Source organism: Myxocyprinus asiaticus, chromosome 19, assembly GCF_019703515.2.
Source record: "Myxocyprinus asiaticus isolate MX2 ecotype Aquarium Trade chromosome 19, UBuf_Myxa_2, whole genome shotgun sequence".
Taxonomy (NCBI): domain Eukaryota; kingdom Metazoa; phylum Chordata; class Actinopteri; order Cypriniformes; family Catostomidae; genus Myxocyprinus; species Myxocyprinus asiaticus.
Window position 1 is genome coordinate 12,455,219 of NC_059362.1, and position 22,866 is coordinate 12,478,084.

At 39.1% G+C, this 22,866-nt stretch overlaps 1 protein-coding gene across 2 annotated transcripts; it reads left to right on the forward strand.

Annotated features, from left to right (window-relative positions):
- The first annotated feature begins 1,914 nt into the window (after positions 1-1,914).
- LOC127410110 (uncharacterized) lies at positions 1,915-22,242 on the forward strand. Of its 2 annotated transcripts, XM_051645170.1 has the most exons (11): positions 1,915-2,085; positions 4,528-4,589; positions 5,653-5,748; positions 5,851-5,934; positions 6,052-6,144; positions 7,008-7,234; positions 7,460-7,653; positions 8,003-8,085; positions 11,277-12,370; positions 12,972-13,073; positions 21,749-22,242. In XM_051645170.1, exons 1-11 carry the CDS (start codon positions 1,992-1,994, stop codon positions 22,089-22,091), a joined length of 2,472 nt encoding a protein of 823 aa, XP_051501130.1. In that variant the 5' UTR covers positions 1,915-1,991; the 3' UTR covers positions 22,092-22,242. The 2 variants fall into 2 exon arrangements, with proteins under 2 accessions (XP_051501130.1, XP_051501131.1); XM_051645171.1 differs by lacking the exon at positions 21,749-22,242 and having other exon boundaries at positions 12,972-13,968.
- The last annotated feature ends 624 nt before the right edge of the window (positions 22,243-22,866 follow it).

Below are 22,866 nucleotides of genomic sequence, written 5' to 3' on the forward strand. Positions count from 1 at the left end.
CTTGGAAACTGCCTAGCAACCAAGTAACAAATCACATATCTCTGCACCAGAACATCGTAGAGACCTCCGGTTTCATTAATTTGACTCAGGGTAGTAAGGAGCCTTTTTAGTATCACCCTGGTAACTGCCTTGCAACCAAATGGGATCACCCTAGCAACCGAGTAATCTATCTATCTGTCTATCTATCTATCTTAAACTATCAGACCAGGCTTTTTCTAGCCAACCTAAAGTTTGTCTACAAACTTTTATCTAGTTGAATCTGTAATTAGAGAATTAGTGCAGGGAGTAGATCCCGTTTGGAGATGAGCAGGAACAGTTGACATGGAGATCCAGATTGTTCATTAAAAAAAAAAATATATATTTTCTTTTCCCAGCGGGTAAAGTTGTGTAGTTTTTTGTATCTGTATACAAACAAAATGTTCATATTTGTTTGAATAAATAAAACAGGCTTGTAATACTGAGAAAAATAAATAATAAAATAATTATTAAAATTTTTTAATAATAAAAACAACAATAGTAGTAGTAGTAATAATGATGATAATAATAATAATAATAATAGCAGCAGCACAAACACTTTATCATTACATCGAGGGCCATGGCCCTTGACTTTGTATTGTTGACAGAATTTGGCCCTTGGTGAAAACTAATTGGGGAACCCTGCCATATAGTTTATTGCAGAATGTACACAAGTGCAAACATAGTAATATCTGTTCAATGTGCATCAATACTAAATATTACATAAATAGGCAACTTTTCGCTACCACATGGTTGAGTGCAAATAGTCATTTTTTGTTTTCATTAACCTCAAAAAGCTGCAAGTTTTAGAGTATCTGAATTGGTTGTGGGCCTGTTGCCACCTATGTATCAAATATTGCACCCAAACTCGTGTTTTCTATTATTTTTAGTCTCAGAAATTTCCAGCCTAGTCTCACTGTTGCTAAAAACATTGCATTTGTGAGACTCTTCTGGGCAGAGTGTGTAATGGCTTCTCTGTGTGATAATTCATCTCTCTTTGTGCATGATTATTTGGCATTGTGCAATTTCTCTTCTTTTTTTAATTGATATGTATTGCTTTGTATATTCTTAGATATATATATATTAAATGTTTTACCTAGTAAAGAAAATTTTAACACGTTTCAAACTATAGTCAATGAACAAACAAACAGTTAAGCAACTTGTTTTATTTAAATGTTAATAAGTAAACTGTTAAACCAGCCAGCAGCCATATCACCCTGTAGCTCTAGACTGGTTACCCACTGATGCTAAGCAGGGTTGAGCCTGGTCAGTACCTGGATGGGAGACCTCCTGCTTACCCTGTGATTTGTGTTGGTCCTAATGCTCCAGTATAGTGATGGGGACACTGTCCTGTAAAAGGACATTATCTTTTGGATGAGATTTTAAACAGAGTTCCTGACTCTCAGTGGTCATTAAAAATCCCAGGGCATGTCTCGTAAAGAGTGTCATGGGCAAATTTCCCCCGTTGGCCCTTATCCATCATGGCCTCCTAATAATCCCCATCCATTAATTGGCTGTATCAGTCTACTCTTTCCACCAACAGTTGGTGTGTGGTGAGCATACTAGTGCACTATGGCTGCTGTTACATCATCCAGGTGGATGCTGCACACTGGTGGTGATTGAGGAGGGTCCCCTGTTCACTGTGTAAAGTGCTTTTGAGTGTAGTATCAGAAAAGCGCTATATAAATGCAACATTCATTCATCCTGAATCATGTCTATGAATGAATAAATAGTTTAATGTACCAAAATACTATTAGCTTCAGGCTCTGAATGGTTCTGAGGAGCTATTGCAGGTAAACGCAGGTGTACATGTTGAAGAGATGGGCATGTGCTGGCAAGCAGGACGCTCAAGAACACACACACATACACTTAAACTTATGTGTGCATATCCTCCTCAGTTCTATGATATTCTCTGTTGCACTGGGGCACACTAGCAACCATTTCTCTGGACAGGAGACTGCATTGTCCTGTTCAGGATGTCCTCAACTTTTAATCATCGAAAGGGCAAGTGGAGTAAGAGAGATGGACGTATTGTTACAGACCTTGGGAAGCACACACGAAGATTACAAGGTACGAGATTCAACAAAGCTCTGTATTGTGGTAGGAAAGCTAAACTTGACAGTTCCATGAATCACGTTTTGTCAGCTGCATGCAAGAGGAATTGAATTGAGATTTATTATAATGTATCGTCTTTACGCACTAAACAATTCGGAGCAGATAGCCTAATATTTGGGATTGTGCAATGATTACAACGAAATTCAGCATGTCTCAACTGGAAGTTTGTTCCACAAATAGAGGAGATGCACCTTTAAGAACAATGTGCATTTACTTTTAAATTATAACATATTTAGATATACATTGAACATGTACAGGATTTTGATGCATCACCCAATATAAAGTTGAAGTCAAAAGTTTACATACACCTTAGCCAGATACATTTAAACTCAGTTTTTCACAATTCCTGACATTTAATCGTAGAAAACATTCCCTGTCTTAGGTCAGTTAGGATCACTACTTTATTTTAAGAATGTGAAATGTCAGAATAATAGTAGAGGAAATTATTTATTTCAGCTTTTATTACTTTCATTACATTCCCAGTGGGTCAGAAGTTTACATACACTTTGTTAGTATTTGGTAGCATTGCCTTTAAATTGATTAACTTGGGTCAAACTTTTTGGGTAGCCTTCCACAAGCTTCTCACAATAAGTTGCTGGAATTTTGGCCCATTCCTCCAGACAGAACTGGTGTAAATGAGTCAGGTTTGTAGGCCTCCTTGCTCGCATATGCTTTTTCTGCTCTGCCCACAAATTTTCTATCGGATTGAGGTCAGGGCTTTGTAATGGCCACTCCAGTACCTTGACTTTGTTGTCCTTAAGCCATTTTGCCACAACTTTGGAGGTATGCTTGGGGTCATTGTCCATTTGGAAGTCCCATTTGCGACCGAGCTTTAACTTCCTGGCTGATATCTTGATGTTGCTTCAATATATCCACATAATTTTCCTTCCTCATGATGCCATCTATTTTATGAAGTGCACAAGTCCCTCCCGCAGCAAAGCACCCCCACAACATGATGCTGCCACCCCCATGCTTCACGGTTGGGATGATGTTCTTCGGCTTGTATAACGATGGTCATTATGGACAAACAGTTCAATTTTTGTTGCATTGGACCTGAGGACAAGATCTTTGTCCCCATGTTTACTTGCAAACTGTAGTCTGGCTATTTTATGGCAGTTTTGGAGCAGTGGCTTCTTCCTTGCTGAGCAGCCTTTCAGGTTGTGTCCATATAGGACACCAAACTACATTAATCTCTAGGAGACATGCGTGGTCCCATGGTGTTTATACTTGCATACTATTGTTTGTACAGATGAACGTGGTACCTTCAGGCATTTGGAAATTGCTCCCAAGAATGAGCCAGACAGAATTTTTCTTAACTGATTTCTTTTTGATTTTCCTATGATGTCAACACTGTAAAAAATTACTGTAAATATATGGCCAAATTCCTACAGCAATTTACTGTGATTCTTAAATACAATAGTTTGCTGTAAAAATGTTGCATTCTGGGAGATCAAGAGCAGGCTCACTGTGAAATCTGTCTGGGGATATTCTATGTAATTATCTATTTTCACAATTTCACATATTCAGATGAAATGTCAAGATTAAGAGGCGCACAAACATTCAATAAATGTGCTATACTATAGCCCTCTACATCTTTATAATTTAAATACATTTGAAAAATACCTTATAAGAAGTGTACAATATTTAATTTAATAATTTCATTTTGGTTATGCTTTAAAAAAAAAATAAATAAAATAAGTAGTAATACTTGACAATAAGGTTCCATTCGTTAACATATATGATGAATGAATGATACATTTTTTACAGCATTTATCAGTCTTTGTTAATGTTAGTTAATAAAAATTAAATTGTTCATTGTTAGATCATGTTAGCTCATAGTGCATCAACTAATGTTAACACATATAATTTTTTATTTGAAACATTTATTAGTATATGTTGAAATTAACTGATTAATAAATTATTTATAAATGCTGTAAAAGTATTGTTCATTGTTAGTTCGTGTTAACTAATGCTGTTAACTTATGTTAACAAATGGTACCTTATAGTAAAGGTTTACCACATAAGCAGATCATAAATAGATTTTCACACATTTAGAAAATGAAAATGTAATTGTGAACAGTCAACACTTTAACTGTTAAAAGAGGGTGATAGTGTTTAAGCACAAACTTCCTTTCAGTCTGTTCATCACTCAATAAATCCCTCAAATGAAAGTGAACCTGCTAATACTTGTTCTCACCTGCTCTGACTCTCATTATAATGTTCCACTGAAATGACAGCATGTTAATTACAGTGCTTGAGAATATTTGAACTTTAGCCCCCCTGCTGAATCTTGGTTCCTTCCAAGGTTTCTTCTTCATCATATTAAGGAGTTTTAAGGGACTGTTTTCTGTAAACATGCTTTGAAACAAAAGGCTGAATTTGATTTCTCTGTCACAGATAAGAAGGAAGCAGTTCAAGAGAGAACTTTTACCAAATGGATAAACATGCATTTGAAGAGAGTGGGTATTTCTTTCATTCTACTGAAATTTTAAAGGAATAGTTCACTCAAAAATGAAACTTCTGTCATAAATTACTCACCTTCATTCCAAACCCATATGACTATTTTTTTAACCTTCCACATATGGAGATGTTTTAATGACTATCCATCTTTTCAATACAATGGCAGTTGATATTACATTTAAAAAAGTAATCTCAAATGTGTCATAAAAGTAGTCTATAACATGAGTAAATTATGACAGAAATATTATTTTTGGGCAAACTTTTCTCTTTAAACATTTGACAAAATTACACTTTGCATTAACATATGCACAATTAAAAGGATAGCTCACCGAAAAAAAGAAAATTCTCTCATAATTTACTCACCCTTATGCCATCCCAGATGTGTATGGCTTTCTCTCTTTAGCAGAACACAAAAGAAGATTTTATTTAAAAATATCTCCGCTCTTTTGATCCACACAATGCAAGTGAATGGGTGCCAAAATGTTGAAGCTCCAAAAATCACATAAATCAGCATAAAAGTAATCCATATGACTCCAGTGGTTAAATCAATGTCTTCAGAAGTGATATGATAGGTGTGGGTGAGAAACAGATGATTTGGGCAGGGAGAAGAATTTATAGCAAAAATTGACTTAAGTATGTATATGTTTCTCACCTACACCTATCAAATCGCTTCTGAATACATGGATTTAACCACTGGAGTCTTACGGATTACTTTTATGCTGCCTTTATGTGCTTTTTGGAGCTTCAACATTTTTCCACCTAATTCACTTGCATTGTGAGGACCTACTGAGCTAAGATATTCTTTTAAAAATCTTATTTTGTGTTCTGCAGAAGAAAAAAAGTCACACATCTGGGATGGCATGAGGATGAGTAAATGATGATAGAATTTGAACTTTTGGGTGAACTATTCCTTTTAATAAGTAACAGAAGGCCTAGACAATTTGATCTGTTGCACAAAATTATAATTTTTTTTTTGCATTAAATATATACAAGGAGTAGGCATGTTACTGCAACAAAAGTATGTCACTTGGTATTTCATTTAGGTGTCTTTCTGTGTTGTAGTGTGACCCACCTTTGCAGGTTCATGATTTATTCACTGACGTTCAGGATGGAAAGATTCTCATGATTCTCCTTGAGGAACTATCAGGCTGTAATATGGTGAGACTATGGGCTTGTTTTATCATCACATTCTGTAGGCATATTACACTGAACTAAAATAAACCAGTGAATCCCTTTGTTGATCATATCAATGTTCTTTAGCTTGATAGATTCAGGCCGTTTCCACATCGCATTTTCAGACTAAACAATATTTCAAAGGTGCTGAATTTCCTCGAGGATAGAAATGTAAGTCGTTTTTCTTTTATTTATTTTTTTATTTATTTTTTTTATAGGAAATGTGTTGTCCAAAAAGTATTTGCCTCAGAATGACATATTTTACAATATGTTATTTTCACACCATAGGTGAGTCTTATAAATATTGACGCTAATGATATTGCGGATGGTAATCCTTCAGTTGTTCTCAGGCTAATATGGAACATCATTGTGTACTATCAGGTAAAGTATAATCGTGAAAAATTGTGAAATTGTGAGTCAGTAAATTAAAATACTATAAAAGGGATAGTTTAAAGGAATAGTTCACCCAAAAATGAAAATGTACTCATCATTTACTTACTTTCATGCCATCCCAGATGTATATGACTTTCTTTTTCTGCTGAACACAAACATAGATTTTTAGAAGAATATCTTAACTCTGTTGGTCCTTTCAATGCAAGTGAATGGCGGCCAGATCTTTGAAGCTCCGAAACCACATAAAGGCAGCATAAAAGTAATCCATTTTACTCCAGTAGTTTAGTCTTCTGAAGTGATTCAGTCACTATGGGTGAGAAACATACCAATATTTCAATCCTTTTTTTTTTTAATATAAATCTCCACTTTCACTTTCAGAAAGTGAAAGTGAAAGTCAAGATTTATAGTAAAAAGGACTTAAATACTGATCTGTTTCTCACCCACATCTATCATATCGCTTCTGAAGACATATTAAACCACTGGAGTCATAAGGATTACTTTTATGCTGAATTTTTGGAGCTTGAAAGGTCTGGTAACCATTCGCTTGCATTGTTTGGACCAACAGAGCTGAAATATTCTTCTAAAAATCTTTGTTTATGTGCAGCAGCAGAACGAAAGTCATACACATCTGGGATGGCATAAGAGTGAGTAAATGATGAGAGAATTTTCATTTTTTGAATTTTTTGACAATAACTGCCCGATTTTAAGGTTATGGAGAAATTATACAAAAGTGTGCATTAAACCCAATTTGGGGACAAGTCAGGAAATTTAAATGTGGAATTTGTCGAATAAAATTTTTTTAATCATAATTTCCATGTCCGAACATTTAATCTATTTTTCCCCATTTTAAGGTTAAGCAGGTCACAGGTAACCTGGAGAGGAATTTTTCTTCTACCGTAAGTCTTCTGTCTTTACCTTGTGGCAGTGACTCTTCCTGTTGTAGTTCCCCAACACCACCTGGAGATGACACTTTTGGCTCTCCATTAGCCTCAAAAGGCAAAAGGTCATCTCAAAATCTCAAGTACCGTGGTACAGCCATAAAGACTCTGCTTAGCTGGACACAGAACTGCACAGCAAAGTAAGTGCATTAGTTTACTAATCCACTATAGAGACTTTTCAATGCAAACTATCTAGTTAAAGATCTTTTGAAATACTAAATGTTACACTAGCATATAGATTGTTTCAACAGGTGTATTAGACATAGAAAAGCTACAAAACTGCAATTTTGTTTTCAAGGGGTTTGAAATGAACTGTATGAATTTTTGTAATTGATGGTAAATGCCATTTCAATGTTTTTACTCAGATATGGTGTGGAAATTCATGATTTTGGTAAAAGCTGGAGAAGCGGTTTGGCATTTCTGGCACTGGTTAAATCATTCTGTCCTGAGTTTGTGGACATTCGGAAAGGTTTGTCCTCTGAGCCCCGACTAAATATGGAGACAGCCTTCACAGTGGCACATGAGCAGCTGGGGATTCCTCCACTTCTGGCTCTAGATGGTAACTCAACATACATATTTCATTTGCAAATCAAACTGTTTCCTTTAGTTTATTTTAAAGATTGGTTGTGTATTGTTTTTACCTTCTAGAGGAACATACAAATTTGCTGTATGAGCTGCATTCACTCTTCAGGAATTAACAGGAATGAAAACAGTTGACAGCATTTTACTGCAGAATTGCATTACAAATTCTACCAGTTAAATTGGCTGTGAATTGTACAGCTAAAGTATTTTATCGGTTTTGTGATTGTAAGTGGTGGGAAATAAGCAGAATTGTTTTTCAAAACAAGCCTGATCATAGCTGTAAGTGGCTGTATTTGGTTGGTTGACTTGCTGTTATTTTGGTATAGATATAGCAGTGCATTCACCAGATGAGCAGTGTGTCATCACCTATGTGGCCCAGTTTCTTGAGTGTTGTCCAGGCCATGACATGGTAAGGATGTGCTTGTGTGTGTGTGTGTGTGTGTGTGTGTGTCTATATATATATCAATATATATATATATATGTCAAAATGTATTCTTTGAATATTCATATGCATAGTCAAAATCTTAAATGAATATTCAAAAAAGTAAAAAAATAAATAAAATAAAAAAAGACCCGATGACTGCATTACTGTAACCAGAGAACTCAAGAACAACAAGTTTCAAGGCCTGTTCACTCCAAGAATTTTCAACAAGAAAGAACATGCATAATAACTTTTAAAAATAAACAATGCATTTCTATGAACTCCTTCACAGCAAAATATGAGTGGAAATGAACTTCACATGGAAATACCCTACTGCTATGATTATTATTATAATTATTTTTATAATTATAATTATTATTATTTTTATTTTTTATTTTTTTTGCAGATGCTATTTGCACCCTGGTGCAAATAATGACAAATTTTATTTGCACCCCATCCCTGATACAAATAGAGGCAGATACTATTTGCACCCCTAATTAAATACTGTACCAACATACAGTATAGGGGCATCACTGCAGCATGTTTAATGTGTTTATTTAGAGTCCCACAGAGACACTACACCAACCGCTAAACCTAACCTAACCTACCTTAATAAAAATTATCTATGGTTTCACTACACTAACCATAGTATCACCATGGTATTTTGTAGTAAAATCATAATAACCACAAAATTAAACATGGTATACTGGTATACCATATTACTATAGTAACACCATTGTTAATTGCATAAAATCTATGGTTTCTGACAAAAAAACATGGTTACTACAATATTACTATAGTAAAACTACATTTATATTCATTTTTATGTATTATTATAAGTAGTATTAAAGAAAATATTAAGAGAGGAGACAGGAAACAGAATGGGAAAGAGTGCGACAATCGCGGAATCAAATCGGCGTCAAAAAGGCACCATCTCACCGGCGTTACGCCCCACACAGGGTTTGAAATTAACTTTTTTGCCCACCAGCCACAGTGGCAGGTGAATGCACAATTTTATCAGCCACTTTGATTTTTTTACCAGCCACTAGTTTATATATATATATATATATATATATATATATATATACACACACACACTCACTGGGCACATTATCAGGTACACCTGTTCATCTACATATTAATGTGATTATCTAATCAGCCAATCGTGTTGCAGCAGTGCAGTGCATAAAATCAGGCAGATATGGGTCAGGAGCTTCAGTTAATTTTCACATCAACCATCAGAATGGGGAAAAAAATTTGATCTCAGTGATTTTTACCATGGCATGATTGTTGGTGCCAGACAGGCTGGTTTGAGTATTTCTGTAACTGTTGATCTCCTGTGATTTTCACACACAACAGTCTCTAGCACTGACGTGCACAGAAGGGGGGCAGCAGGTGCCCCTTTCGCTCACAAATCTAAAGGTGCCCTTTTGGTCGTCCAGAAAAAAGGGAGAAATTTTAACAATTAAATTAAAATAGTTAAATAAATCAAAATTAAAATGTCGTCATAATCTCACAATAACAATAATAATGTGTTATAATTATATTTTTTGTAAATCGTGGGCATGTTAATAGAAATTAAGCGGAGGTGCCTTTAAGAGCACAAGCTACAGCAGATCGGGGGCAGATTCCAATCAAAGGTGATCCTCCCTATGCCCTTAACTCACTCCAAGGTGAAGAGCCCTTAAAGTGGGTACTCTAAAGAAAACATGGCATTACTGTATGGATGTACCCTTCACTAACCGTCTTGTGGAAGGGCCCTCCGAGAAAAGATACATTTCCCACTTTTGTTTTGAATGAGCTTTCGAGTGGCATCCTCTCCTGCAGCAGTGCCCTTCAGTGAAGCAAAAACTGCAGTTTTGAATTTGCCCCGGAACATCGAAGTGCCGTTACCTCAGATGAGTAACAGGTCAGATAAAAAGTCCACTACATGTATTGTGCATGAAAAAGTTCATCAAAAGAATAATACTCGATTGCAACTGCATTTCTGACATTGAGTACCCCGTATATAGAGAGAGAGAGAGAGAGAGAGAGAGAGAGAGAGAGAGAGAGAGAATTTATATATAATATACTTATATATTTATTATATATATAATATACTTAGATAATTATTAATAATTATGGTGTTATAAATTATAATATAATTTATGTATATTTTTTTCAATGTTATTTTAGGATATAAAATATAACATAATACTAGGCTATTATTTTTTATTATCATAATGATGATACAAATTTATAACATACAAATGGAGGTTGAAGATTAGACAAGCACAGAAGAGAAACTTCTTGTTCAATAACCATTTCTGAGGTTGTACTGAATTATGATGACATATGACAATTCACCTGTAGTCCCAGTGTTGTTGCATCCTGAGATGGTCTAATATATTATGCAGCATTCTCATTGATGACACTATTCTTGCAAATTGTTCCCAGATGACTGACAGAAGAAATAGTAAGAACTCATCATATGCATGTTCTGCAAGACACGCTTGCGCTGTGCGCATGAGCACCAAAGCGCCAATAACCTCTGAACACAGCGAATCAGACATGCGCATTGACGGCTTTTCTATGTTCTGTTCTTCAAAGTGTAATCAAGTGTGCTTCTTCAATACACACGTCTTTGTGTCTAACAGCATTTCTTGTCATATGTCACTCCAAGACGACTACAGGTCCTCTGCCACAGTGGTGGGTAAATGAGCAAAATTACATGCCAGTGTGTGTGAAATACTCACAGTGCAGTTTGTTGTAAATTTCTATGTTTCCAATAGACTACTGGGGTGCAAAGAGCTGCTCTGTGTGACCTGTGTTACACCTGCGTTGGTGCAAACAGTCACTCTGTTTTTTGTTGTTGTTGTTGTTTTTTTGTTTTTTTTTAAACTCCGAGGCTAAGTCTATATTTATAGAAATGTTTCAGATCCCCAACAATTTTGATTCAAAAGAATATTTGAAATTTTTGTAGCATTCAATCACAAAGGACTGGTGTGAACTGTTCTTGAGTCATGAATTAACATTAAAAAAAATCTGTTTACATGTTACCTAGAGTACCAGCATTTTATAGACAAAATATTTAAAGGTTCTGTCTATTCTCGAACAAACAGCAAAATAAAAAATTATATTAAAATAAACATGTTAGAGAGTAAAATATTGCTAATTTTATGACATTCACTCATACACAGGATGATGCGTCCACAGATTCCTCAAGAGATACACCAAACTCCATTGAAAGATGGGACAGCTCTTGGGCTGTTTCAGCCAGCTGTGTGTTATCATCCAAAATATCTCTTGAGGCTTTGACAGGCCTCCATAATATTTCTGAGACCAACCAAGAAGATTCACAGTATCTGACCTCTACATGTTTCAGATCTCAGGAAAAAACTTACCATACTCCACAGCCCTGCTCACAGTCACTTCCTATCACACCTATGGGTTTAGATTCAGTGTCTGAACATTTCCACCCCATGAAGAGTTCAAACAGGATACATGGACAATCCCTCTCTGACTCCACAAGGGGGCAATGTTGTGACTTCTTAGAGTGCATGAAGAGCCGGGTGGATTACAGGAACTGTTCAGAGATATCAGGCCAGGGCGTTTTTACTATGTCAGTGCTGGATTCAGATGAGGAGGATGCATACAGCTACATCTTAGATCTGGACCATAAAGAAGCTGGACTAGATTCTGCATCAAATGCAGACATTGAATTTAGTGCAATTATGGATGCACATGGAATAGACTTTGATTTAAATGTTGCTAGTACATGTGACTCTCAAGGAAATGGAATAAACAACTCTTTTTGTCATTTTTGCGAGACACAGAGACATTTAGTGGAAATGGATATATTGATGAGGTCAAGTAATGAGAACAACATCCTTGTATCCCAGAGGAAATGTGACTCTGAAGAGACTTCACCTCCAGATCCAGAGCAGCATGACTATGGAGTGAACATCAATGCTTCCCACTCTTTGGTGATAAATCAGATTGGTACAAACAACCCAGATAAGACTGTCATATTATCTAGTGATGAACATATGGATTTTGACCTTTCTTCCAAAATGAATAATATTCACTCTGACAATTTCAGTGATGGTGCATCTGTTCAGGTCGAAAACGGTCTAGATAAGGCTACTGTTGTAGATGACCACTGCCCCTGTGTAGTGAAAGATTCTATATTAAATAGCCTATTGGATAATGACCCATATGAGCAAATCAGTGTTTCAAATCAAAGTTTGGTGGATAGGAAGACTGGAGAACACACAGTATCACAAACACCAAGGTTAGGCTACATACTATATTCTACTGTACATTTTCACATATTTCCCTGTTGAAAAGACCAGCAGTGCTGGTCACCAGCATATTTTGGTGTTTTTTATGTTGGTCCCATGTATCCCTGCAGAAACAGCTGGTTAAAGCTGGTTAAAGCTTGGTGCTCAGCTGGTTTATCTGGGAGGCCAGCTGGTCTCCCAGCCTGATCAGCTAAAATTGTCCCAAGCCCCTCTAAAATCAGTCAACTTTCCAGCCTGACATGGCTGGGCAACCAGCTAAAACCAGCCATCCAGCCCATATTTTTCAGCAGGGATGGGATGCTAGTAAGCTGGTGACCCCACCAGGCTTTTTAACTAGCCTAATCAGCAAAATCTCTTTGGTAAAACAGCATTACCAGAAAAGTCATGCTTTTTGACCAGGTTCATCAGCCCCAATCCAGTACTTACCAGCATGTTTATTCATAATGGTCTTAGCTGGCCTTTTCAGCAGGCTATACATCAATCAACCATTTATTTGCATTCTGTACTATTAAAGCCCTCTTATTTCTGTTGTTCATTTTAACGTATCCGACAGTATGTGTCATTCTACCTTCTTTTTTATATGTGTTTCAGGGAGGTGGAAGGGCTACACATGCTTCTGTTCCTGTGGATGATCACCTATTGCATCTTTATGTGTCCTCAACTGGACATATTCAGTCTCCTGAACCCAAACTAGTAATCAAAAAGACATTTACAATTACAAGAATAGTTGCAAAATATAATTTATTGGATGCGCACACTTACACACAGGGTGAGAGAGAGAGAGAGAGAGAGAGAGAGAGAGAGAGATTTATCCCCTTTCTGTTTCTAAACAAGTTTAGGATTAATGCGAAAAACTGTCATCTGAAGTAAGTGTGGTGACTTATTGGATTTACAGGTGATGATGGGTTAGGATTTACAGTGGAGTATGTGGATTTCTTTTTTTATGAATGTTTTTTTTCACCACAAGATACTCGGGCCATAAGTATTGCCGTTTATATCTTTAAAGGGATCATAACCTTTTTTTTCTCAATTTTTCCCCCCCTCTGATTTCCACTAATAATGCAACAAAACCAACAATTCAGCAATAGTTTTACATGACCAATTTCTACCCTCTCTTTGACCCTTGGAACTAAACAAGCTTTTTGAAACATCTTCACATGTGAAAAACAAAACAACAACAACTAAGCCGTGGCAACACTAGGCTTAGAGCATGCAAAATTACTTAAGACAACGAAACGGACAGGATGTTATGTTATGCTCGTGAGCTTCTAGTTTAAATAAAATATATATCACATATAACAAAAACATTATATTTAAATATTCCACTAACTTTTCAGCAACACTAAAAAGATGCAGTTTTCAAACTTGTCAGTGTGTGACATTTCAATCTTGTATTGGTTACATGTCTACTTGTCATTTGCAGGTCCCCAAACTTGAAATTTTGCATGCAGCAGAAATGTGAAATGTATTCGCATGAGCTTGTGTTTCCGGTTTCCTGCATTCTCTCACTCAAAAAAAGAAAATTCAGTAATTGTTTACTCACCCCTGTGTTGTTATAACCCTATATGACTTTCTTTCTTTTTCTTAACACAAAGGGAGATATGTTGTGATCAGTGATGATATACAATGGCAGTTTATGGTGACTACATCTTCAAGTTTCAAAAGGACACAAAAGTATAATTCAGAAGTCTAATAAATTATTCCATGAGACTCATGATTGTTATGAAAGCATACGATAAGGTTTGGTGAGAAATAAACTGAAATCTTATGTATTATTTAGTAAAAACTTTCACTGACCGTTGGTCTCCTCTGCATGTTCATGAGTCTGCACGCAAGCTTTAGAGTTCTTTGCACGAGAGCAACAGTAGTTACGCAGCACGCGCAAGATAGGGCATTCAAGCAAAAACTAGTTTTGTTTCGCTTCAACAAGACCACCAGCGATATTAAAAACAGAAAATGCACCATAGCTACACACAAACCAGAGAACAGAACTTGCAAACATGTCTGAAGAGTTTGTAGTGGAAGAATAGATGCATTTCACTTGGGTCCTCCATCAAACAGAGAGATGGGGCTGAAGGTAGTCACACCACATCCTACTCAGACGGCAAACGACATGCAATAAAAGTTATCTTTTCTATGTTAATCAGAGTTTTTTTTTATCCTAAGCAGCTGCGATGAGCAACGGGACATTCTGTCGATCACTTGGTTTCTATATTCGCTGTCGCGTCTGGTAACCCCATCTACTATGAATTGGCACTGGTCCAAAATGCGATACGTGGTGCGAGCGCGAGGGATTCCGCGACTGCTGTCGGGTTGTTAAATTAGGTATAATGTGCCAGTAAGGGCAGCCGGTGGAGTTTCTAGTGCCCACCTCAGGTAAGATGGTGCCCTCTAGGGGGTTGATGCCCTACGCAGACTGTGTAATATAGGTATAGGGTGTGGCAGTACTGGTAGCTACCTTCAGCCCCATCTCTCTGTTTGATGGAGGACTTCGGTTCAAACAAATAAGGCTGGACACTGAAATGTATATATTCTTCCACTACAAACACTTCAGACATGTTTGTAAGTTATGTTCTCTGGTTTGTGTGCAGCTATGGTGTGTTTTCTGTTGTTAATATCGCTGATGGTCCTGTTGAAGTGAAACAATTTTTGCTTGAACGCCCCATCTCGTGCGTGCTGCGTAACTACTGTTGCTCTCATGCAAAGAGCTCTAAAGCTCACATGCAGACTCATGAACGTGCACAGGAGACCAATGGTCAGTGAACATTCTTACTAAATAATACATTAGATTTCAGTTTGTTTCTTACCAAACCTTACTGGATGCTTTCATAACAATCATGAGTCTCATGGAATAGTTTATTAGACTTCTGAATTATACTTTTGAAGCTTGAAGAGGTGGTCACTATAAACTGCCATTGTATGACATCACTGAGAACTACATTTTCTCACAATTTCTCCTTTTGTGTTAAGAAAAAGAAAGAAAGCCATATGGGGTTATGACAACACAGGGATGAGTAAACAATTACTAAATTCTCATTTTTGTGTAAACTAATCCCTTTAAGATACAGTTGGAACAAACACATTTTAAACTGGGCTCACGTTGTTTCTTAACTGTTTATAGAGTTCATATAGTTGTTAAATCAAATAAGTACTTGTTCAGTTAAGTCATAATCAGTTTAGAACATATGAAACATGAGATACAACAAGAGATAGACGAAGGATAAAGTAAAAATGGCATTTGTGTTTATTGTTGATTTGTGTATGTCTGTGATCTGCTTAAAAGAGAATCTGATGCATTATTTTGCGCATAATAATCATATTATTTGTTATTTATAATTTCATTAGAATTTAGTAAAATACTTTGTGTATGGTTTATAACTAGCAAAGACTTCATGACACCCACTGAGTTATGTTAACTTCCTTGTTTGATATATAGTTAAATTTAATTTAGCACTTTATTTAACCTGGCAAACCAACTTGCGCACTCACAAGCTCCCAAGCGCTGGCTTTTTTGTGGATTTTTTAAATCAATACGAGATTTGAGGCATAATATTACTATATTATTCCATGTTTTCAGCAGCTATGAGCTCAGTAAAATTTAGTATGATTGGCTGTGAATAAAGCATTTAAATTATTGGCTAAGCCAGATGCAGCTGCCGCAGCTGCTCAGAAAAAGATAAAATATTTTTATCTCTCGCGGCACCTGTCGCAAAGAGCAGTGCACGGGAAAGCGGCAGGATTTTGGGTATATGAGCACTGCTTGTGCCCCGCCTGCGTTTTGCTGCTTTTCGCATGCCTCTTATTGAAAATGAACTAGACACTTGCGCTTGCTGTGTCCCATGTGTAAGGGCCTTTATGCGTTTGAATGGGAGTGTTGTATGCCTGTGGCGTTACTCATGGGTTCTCTATGGGGTCCAGACAGTCAAAAATGTAACTGTTTGGGTGAACTTGTTTCAATCATGGACAGTGGTTCCACATGTTTGTAATTCGTTTTCTTACCTTAAAATTACGATGTAATCTTAACTCAAATACTTAACCTAATTAAATTGGGTAAACCCAACAAAATGTATATATTTTTTATGTACTAGATAGTGACAGCTTGTTAAATGTAAAATAACACAGAGTGCAGTTTGGTGACTAATGCTATGGTTAGCTCAGCAACCGCTCAATGAAAGAAAACATTGAAACAATTAAGTTCACTTGGTTACATACTTTTTTGAGTAATATGAACAAGGGAGGATTCTGTAAACCTAACAATAGTGCAATTTATATTCTTTTTTGAGTGTAGTTGGGACTGACACATCCTTCTACAACAGTTTTATTACACTTTTATTAAACTACTATTTTTATCAAGTGAAATAAAATTTTTCATGATACAGTATGACCCTTTTTGTTGATGGCATAATGTTACCATGCACTGAACTATGCACAAAAATGGTTTTGCTCATTTATTTTTGTTTCATATAGCAACATAAATATGACCTTTTGATATGAGATTGCAATATAATTGAAGAAGAGGAGATTCAAATATCTTATTTGGATGGTGTTGTATGTTAAGTGAAAACTGTTTTCTGTCATCACATTGTAGAATGTTATGTTATTGAAGTGTTAATATGATGTGAATTTAAATGGTCTCATCAGAATAGCATTGTAAATACGCAGTGCTTTAGTACTGTGCATTTAGCACTTTATCAAATGTGCATAACACATTGTAATTCAAAAGGAAATATTCTCATGCAGCAATGAAGAATCTTTCAGTTTGTCCCTGTAATCAAACAAAATGAGTGTGTCACATAAGCAGGATCTGGGGGAGATAAAACAGGTCAAACTGTCCAAATATATAAGGGCCCAGCGTGGGCTGGTGAGATTGGTCTTCACTACAGCAGCTTCTATGAGTGTGTTTGTTTGCCTTTAAGTTCAGGGTCGGTAGTCAGTGTCAATATCTTTCAACATCTCCCTTGGAAAATAACTTAACGAGGAGTTTGGACAGTTACATGAACCCCTAGCTGTGGTGTGAGCTATCGAGAGATTATGTTTGGTATTATTTTGCTAACAAAAGGGCTGCTGATCCTTGGTTATCGAGGGAAATCGGACAAGCCTGAGAAACCAAAGCCACAATACTGTATTTAAATTTGGCAGATGCTTTTATTCAAAGCAACTTAAGGCTGGATTACCCTACACAACTTTTAAAATCTGAACAGATTCCTAAATACTAAGTATCACACACTACCCGACTGCCAAGTCGATCTGATTCAATCACAACCTCACGTGGAAACACACACCCTCCTATTCTAGGAGACGTAAAACGTCTTGGTTACTATCGTAACCTCCGTTCCCTGATGGAGGGAATGAGACATTGTGTCGATGTAGTGACACTAGGGGTCGCTCTTGGGAGCCCCAAACACCTCTGATCTTTGAGAAAAGGCCAATGGGAATTGGTGAGTGGAATTTGCATGCCACTCCCCCGGACATACGGGTATAAAAGGAGCTGGCTCACAACCACTCATTCAGGTTTTACGCTGAGGAGCCAAGACAGGGTCCCGGCCATTTCAGCGGGTAGCTCAGCATTGTGGCAAGAGGGACACAATGTCTGGTTCCCTCCATCAGGGAATGGATGTCACGAAAGTAACCAAGACATTCCCTATCTGTCACTCACTCGACATTGTGTCGATGTAGCGACACTAGGGGTCCCTATACGAAACGCCATTACCAGCTGAACTGTGTTACGTGGACTGGTGGTGCAGGTGCAGGCAGACCACTGCGTCCTGGCCCCCACGTAACCTTCCCCAAAGCCCCACGAGTGTCGTATGGCCCCTCGCACCCCAGGGACAAGACAAACTCATAGTGGGGACAGGCCGTGCCAGACGTGGCCTCTTCACTTTTTCTCTTCTTTTTTCCCCCACAAAAATGGAAAATCATTCAGCTGGGGCCATATGCGTCTGTCGGGGGGGGGGGGGGGGGTCTTTTCTTTTTTCCATCCGGACCAACACGTGCTTGCCCTGGATCAACGGCCAAAGCCTCCGCAGGGCCAGCAATACCGCCAGCAACTTGAGTTGAGTTGAGATATGCCAACGCAGTCGCGGCCCTGTCCAGGAGCCCATGGCTGCATGCCCGTTGCACACGGTGCCCCAGCCTAACTCGGAGGCATCTGTCGTAACAACGACATGCCTGGACACTTGCTCTAAGGGGACCCCTGCCCACAGAAATGCAAGGTCCGTCTAAGGGCTTAACATGTGGTGGCAGATCGGCATGATGGCCACGTGATGCGTGCCGTGGCGCCATGCCCATCTCGGGACTCGAGTCTGAAGCCAGTGCTGGAGCGGTCTAATGTGCATAAACCCGAGCGGTGTGACTGCCGCCGAGGACACCATATGCCCCAGGAGCCTCTGAAACTGTTTCTGCCATTCTCCACCTGAACGACTTCAGGCAGTTCAGCACCGACTGCACGTGCTCATCCATGAGGCACGCTATCATAGAGACTGAGTCTAACTCCATCCCGAGAAAAGAGATTCTCTGAACCGGGGAGAGCTTGCTCTTTTCCCAGTTGACCCGAAGCCCCAACCGGCTGAGGTGCCTGAGCACCAGGTCCCTGTGCGCACACAACAGGTCTCGAGAGTGAGCTAGAATCAGCCAGTCATCGAGATAATTGAGGATGCGAATGCCCACTTCCCTTAGCGGGGCAAGGGCTGCCTCTTTGACTTTCTTAAAGACGTGAGGCGACAGGGACATACCAAAGGAGAGGAACTTGTACTTATATGCCCGGCCATCAAAGGTGAACTGCAGAAAGGGTCTGTGCCGAGGTAAAACCGAGATGTGGAAGTACACATCCTTCAGGTCTACCGCCGCAAACCAATCTTGATGTTGGACGGCAAATTGAACGGGAGTATGTGCAAGGCCTGTCGCTCGGCCACTTTTAACTTTTAAGTTCACCTTCGGTCCGAGCTCCTCCCTCTCTGGAACCACCGTCACCAAAGTCACGGGGACCACCGCTCTCCATGGTTTTAGGAGGTTGAGGTTGTAAATCTGATGTACTCTGCCTCTATCCATTCGTTTCACCTCATAATCAATTTCCCCAACTCGCCAAGTGATCTCAAAGGGTCCTTGCCACTTGGCGAGTAATTTAGACCTCGATGTGTGGAGAAATACAAGGATTTTATCTCCCAGTGTAAATTCCCATAGCCAAGTACCCCTATTATACAGCTGACTTTGGCATTCTTGAGCCTGGAGCAAATTCTCCTGTGTTAATTGCCCCAGTGTGTGGAGTTTTGCTTTCAGATCAAGAACGTTTTGAATTTCATTTTTGCTGTTTGAAGGTCCCTCCTTCCAATTTTCCCATAGGACATCGAGCACCACAACTTGTCCCAATTTCGAGCGTCTTCATGCACGAACTTACGAATCATATTCTTCAGGGTCTGATTAAATTGTTCGACCAAGCCGTCCATTTAGGGGTGGTAAACGCTGGTCTGAATCGATTTTATCCCCAATAATTCATACAGTTTGCATAGTGTATGTGACATAAACGTAGTGCCCTGATCAGTGAGGATTTCTTTGGGAATCCCCACTCAGAAGATAATTCTGAAAAGTGCCTCCGCAACACTTCACGCTGAAATGATGCACAGGGGCACTGCTTCCAGATATCATGTTGCATATTTCACTAGAACCAATACAAAGCAATGTCCACATGCCGTCCACTCTAATGGCCCGACGAGGTCCATACCAATTCTTTCGAAGGGGGCCTCGATTAATGGAAGGGGGCACAATGGCGCTCTTGGGGTGGCTGGCAGATTCACCAGCTGATATTCACGGCATGCCACACACCACCTGCGAACATTCCCGCAAATGTCTGGCCAACAGAAATGGGCCATTATATAGTTCAGTATCTTTTCCTGCCCTAAGTGACCCGACATCAAATTATAATGAGCCATCTGGAATAACATTTCCAGACAGCACCGTGGTATTAATAATTAGGTTGTACTCTCCTCTCTTTGAGTAAATGACGGCCAATTAGTTCCCAGAATTAGTGTATGGGAGAGACGGGGATTAACCGCAGCCTCGACACTATGCTTTTGTCCCCGAAATTGAATAATGACCATCACTAAAGGGTAATTCTGTATATACCCATGCTCACACCTTACCTTCACCTGCTGGCTTGTATCCAATGCCTCGGATTGAACCAAGCTTTGGTGAATGGAGGTTTTATTACAACCTGAATCCACCAAGCCTTGGTATGTACCCCCATTAATACTCATCCAGTACACTCCTGCTTGATAGGGGGCAGCCTGTGGTACATCGATGATCCGGGCCAGTGTCTCCACCTCCATTGTGGGGCATCTGCCCTGGAAATTCCCAGGTTCCCCACAGCTCCAGCAGACCGGCCCAGGGGACCGGGGAACGGGTTTTGGGGTCGGAATTCCCCATTTCCAGGGAATAGGAACAGGATGAGGGGAAGGAGAGGGGGAGGGAGGAGAGAGAGGGGAGAGAGAGAGAGAGAGAAAAAGAGGGCTCGCCAACCCCCGAATATGCTGCTATATGGTCCTCAGCGAGCTGGATCACCTCGTCCAGCGATGCCAGGTGTCACAGAACTGTTGGGCGAATGTGAACGGGTGGCCGTTCTAGCCAAACATCAGCGAGCGGAAATGTTGCTGATGTTGTTCTCGGCTGTGGCCGACCCGTTGCAGGATGGCTTTCTTCAAGTCCTTGTACACCGGGAGGTTGGACGCAGGGAGTTGTTGGGCCGTAAGCTGGGCTTCCCCAGACAACAGCGCCAGTAGGCGGGATGCTCACTGGGTACTTGGCCAGTTCCATGCTCCAGTCATCTGGTCAAAGAGCTTGATGAAAGCCTCCAGGTCATCCTGAGGTTCCATCTTCCAGAGCGTGATGTGAGGCACGGCCATAGGTGGGTCTGGGATCGTGGCTGACAACCCCTCCTGGTATACCAAGCTCCATAGCACCTGCCAGTCCTCTACTTGAGCCTGGAGGAGCACCTGGAACCGCTGCTCCTGTTCCATACACAGCTCTAACAGAGAATGATGTTGAGCTTGGTAGATGCTGGTGCGGGTATTGAATACTTCGGCCAGCAGCGAGGACTCCATAACAGCATTTTCTTCCTTCTAATTCCTGGGTTTCAGCACCACTGTGACAGATCTCTGCTCTCTTCGTGGAGGAGGAAGTGAGGGCCGGGTAAATGTCCAACGTAAATTCTTTATTTTTCACATTTTAAAGTGTAACATCAAAAGGTTTGTTTTTCAGCACAACGTAAATGCACAGACATAAACAATGATGTGTCTTTCTCTCTCTCTCTCTCTCTCTCTCTCTCTCTCTCTCTGTCTCTCCTCTGGTGGTCTGGACTGCCCTTTTAACCCCTCCAGCTCTCATTGCAGCACAAAACAGCTGTTAGAGGTGATGTCCTACTGGTGTCAATCCTTACTGCACTTCCTCTCCCGGCCTCGCTGTCCACAGACGTCACTCGGCCACGCCCACATAACCACAATTATGTTGTCTAATATTCATGCCCAAAGCCTAGTGCAAGTAGAACTTTATTCAAGTCCTTTATGCAAGTCTTATATAAGTTGCATACATTTGTATTGTTTGGATGTAAAGTTGCTGAGAAGGACTTTTCAGAGACAGGTGTTTCAAATTATGAGGGGAGGGGAAATAATATGGGCTCATTTTAAACAATGGAAGGATGTGTTGTTTTTTTCCTATGGATGAATTTGAATTTGCCTTGTAAGAGTATTCTCTTGAAAGAAAAACCAAGCAAGACTGAGAGAGACAAGGAAGATTGGAAAGCCAATTTTATGACACCACAAAATGGTACTTTCTCTCCTATGTCTGATAACTAAAAATAATTAATAAAATGTGTTAATTCTTGACAAGTAACTGGTGTTTGGCTCTGACTTCACAATGGGGTAAAATACATATATTTAAAGTCTTCAACAGTCTCTACAGATTACTCAGAATGGTGCCAAAAACACACACACACACACACACACACACACACACACACACACACACAAAAAACATCCAGTGAGCGGCACTTCTGCGGACAGAAACGGCCCTTTGATGAGAGTGGTCAATTTTACCGTTTATGATCACGCAACTCTGGGTGGCATGTCCTCTGGATATATTTTAAAGCAAAGTTGTCTATCAGAACATATTACTTGTTCAAACGCTTGGACAAGTGCTATAGCCTTTTATATCAAACACTTCTCCTCCGCAGTTTACATTCGTCCTCATACATAAGATAGTAGACAGCCATAAGCAGAAAGATACTCCAAAAACAGGGCTCATTTTTTACTGTAGGCTAGTCTAAACCCTGTGGTTTATTATTATTTATTTATTATTAAGACCTCTCGTGCACCAAATAACATTCAGCGGGAAATGTTCATTCATGTATTTTATATACATTTATGGACAGATATATTACTATAATTATGATTATTATTATATTATTATTAAAACAGCAACAGTAAGACATTTTAAATAA

Coding starts and splice junctions, on each gene's coding strand:
- LOC127410110 (XM_051645170.1), top strand. CDS start 1,992: ATGTCCTCAACTTTTAATCATCGAAAGGGCAAGTGGAGTAAGAGAGAT. Junction 4,590..5,652: donor TAAACATGCATTTGAAGAGA/GTGGGTATTTCT, acceptor TCTGTGTTGTAG/TGTGACCCACCTTTGCAGGT. Junction 8,086..11,276: donor GTTGTCCAGGCCATGACATG/GTAAGGATGTGC, acceptor ACTCATACACAG/GATGATGCGTCCACAGATTC.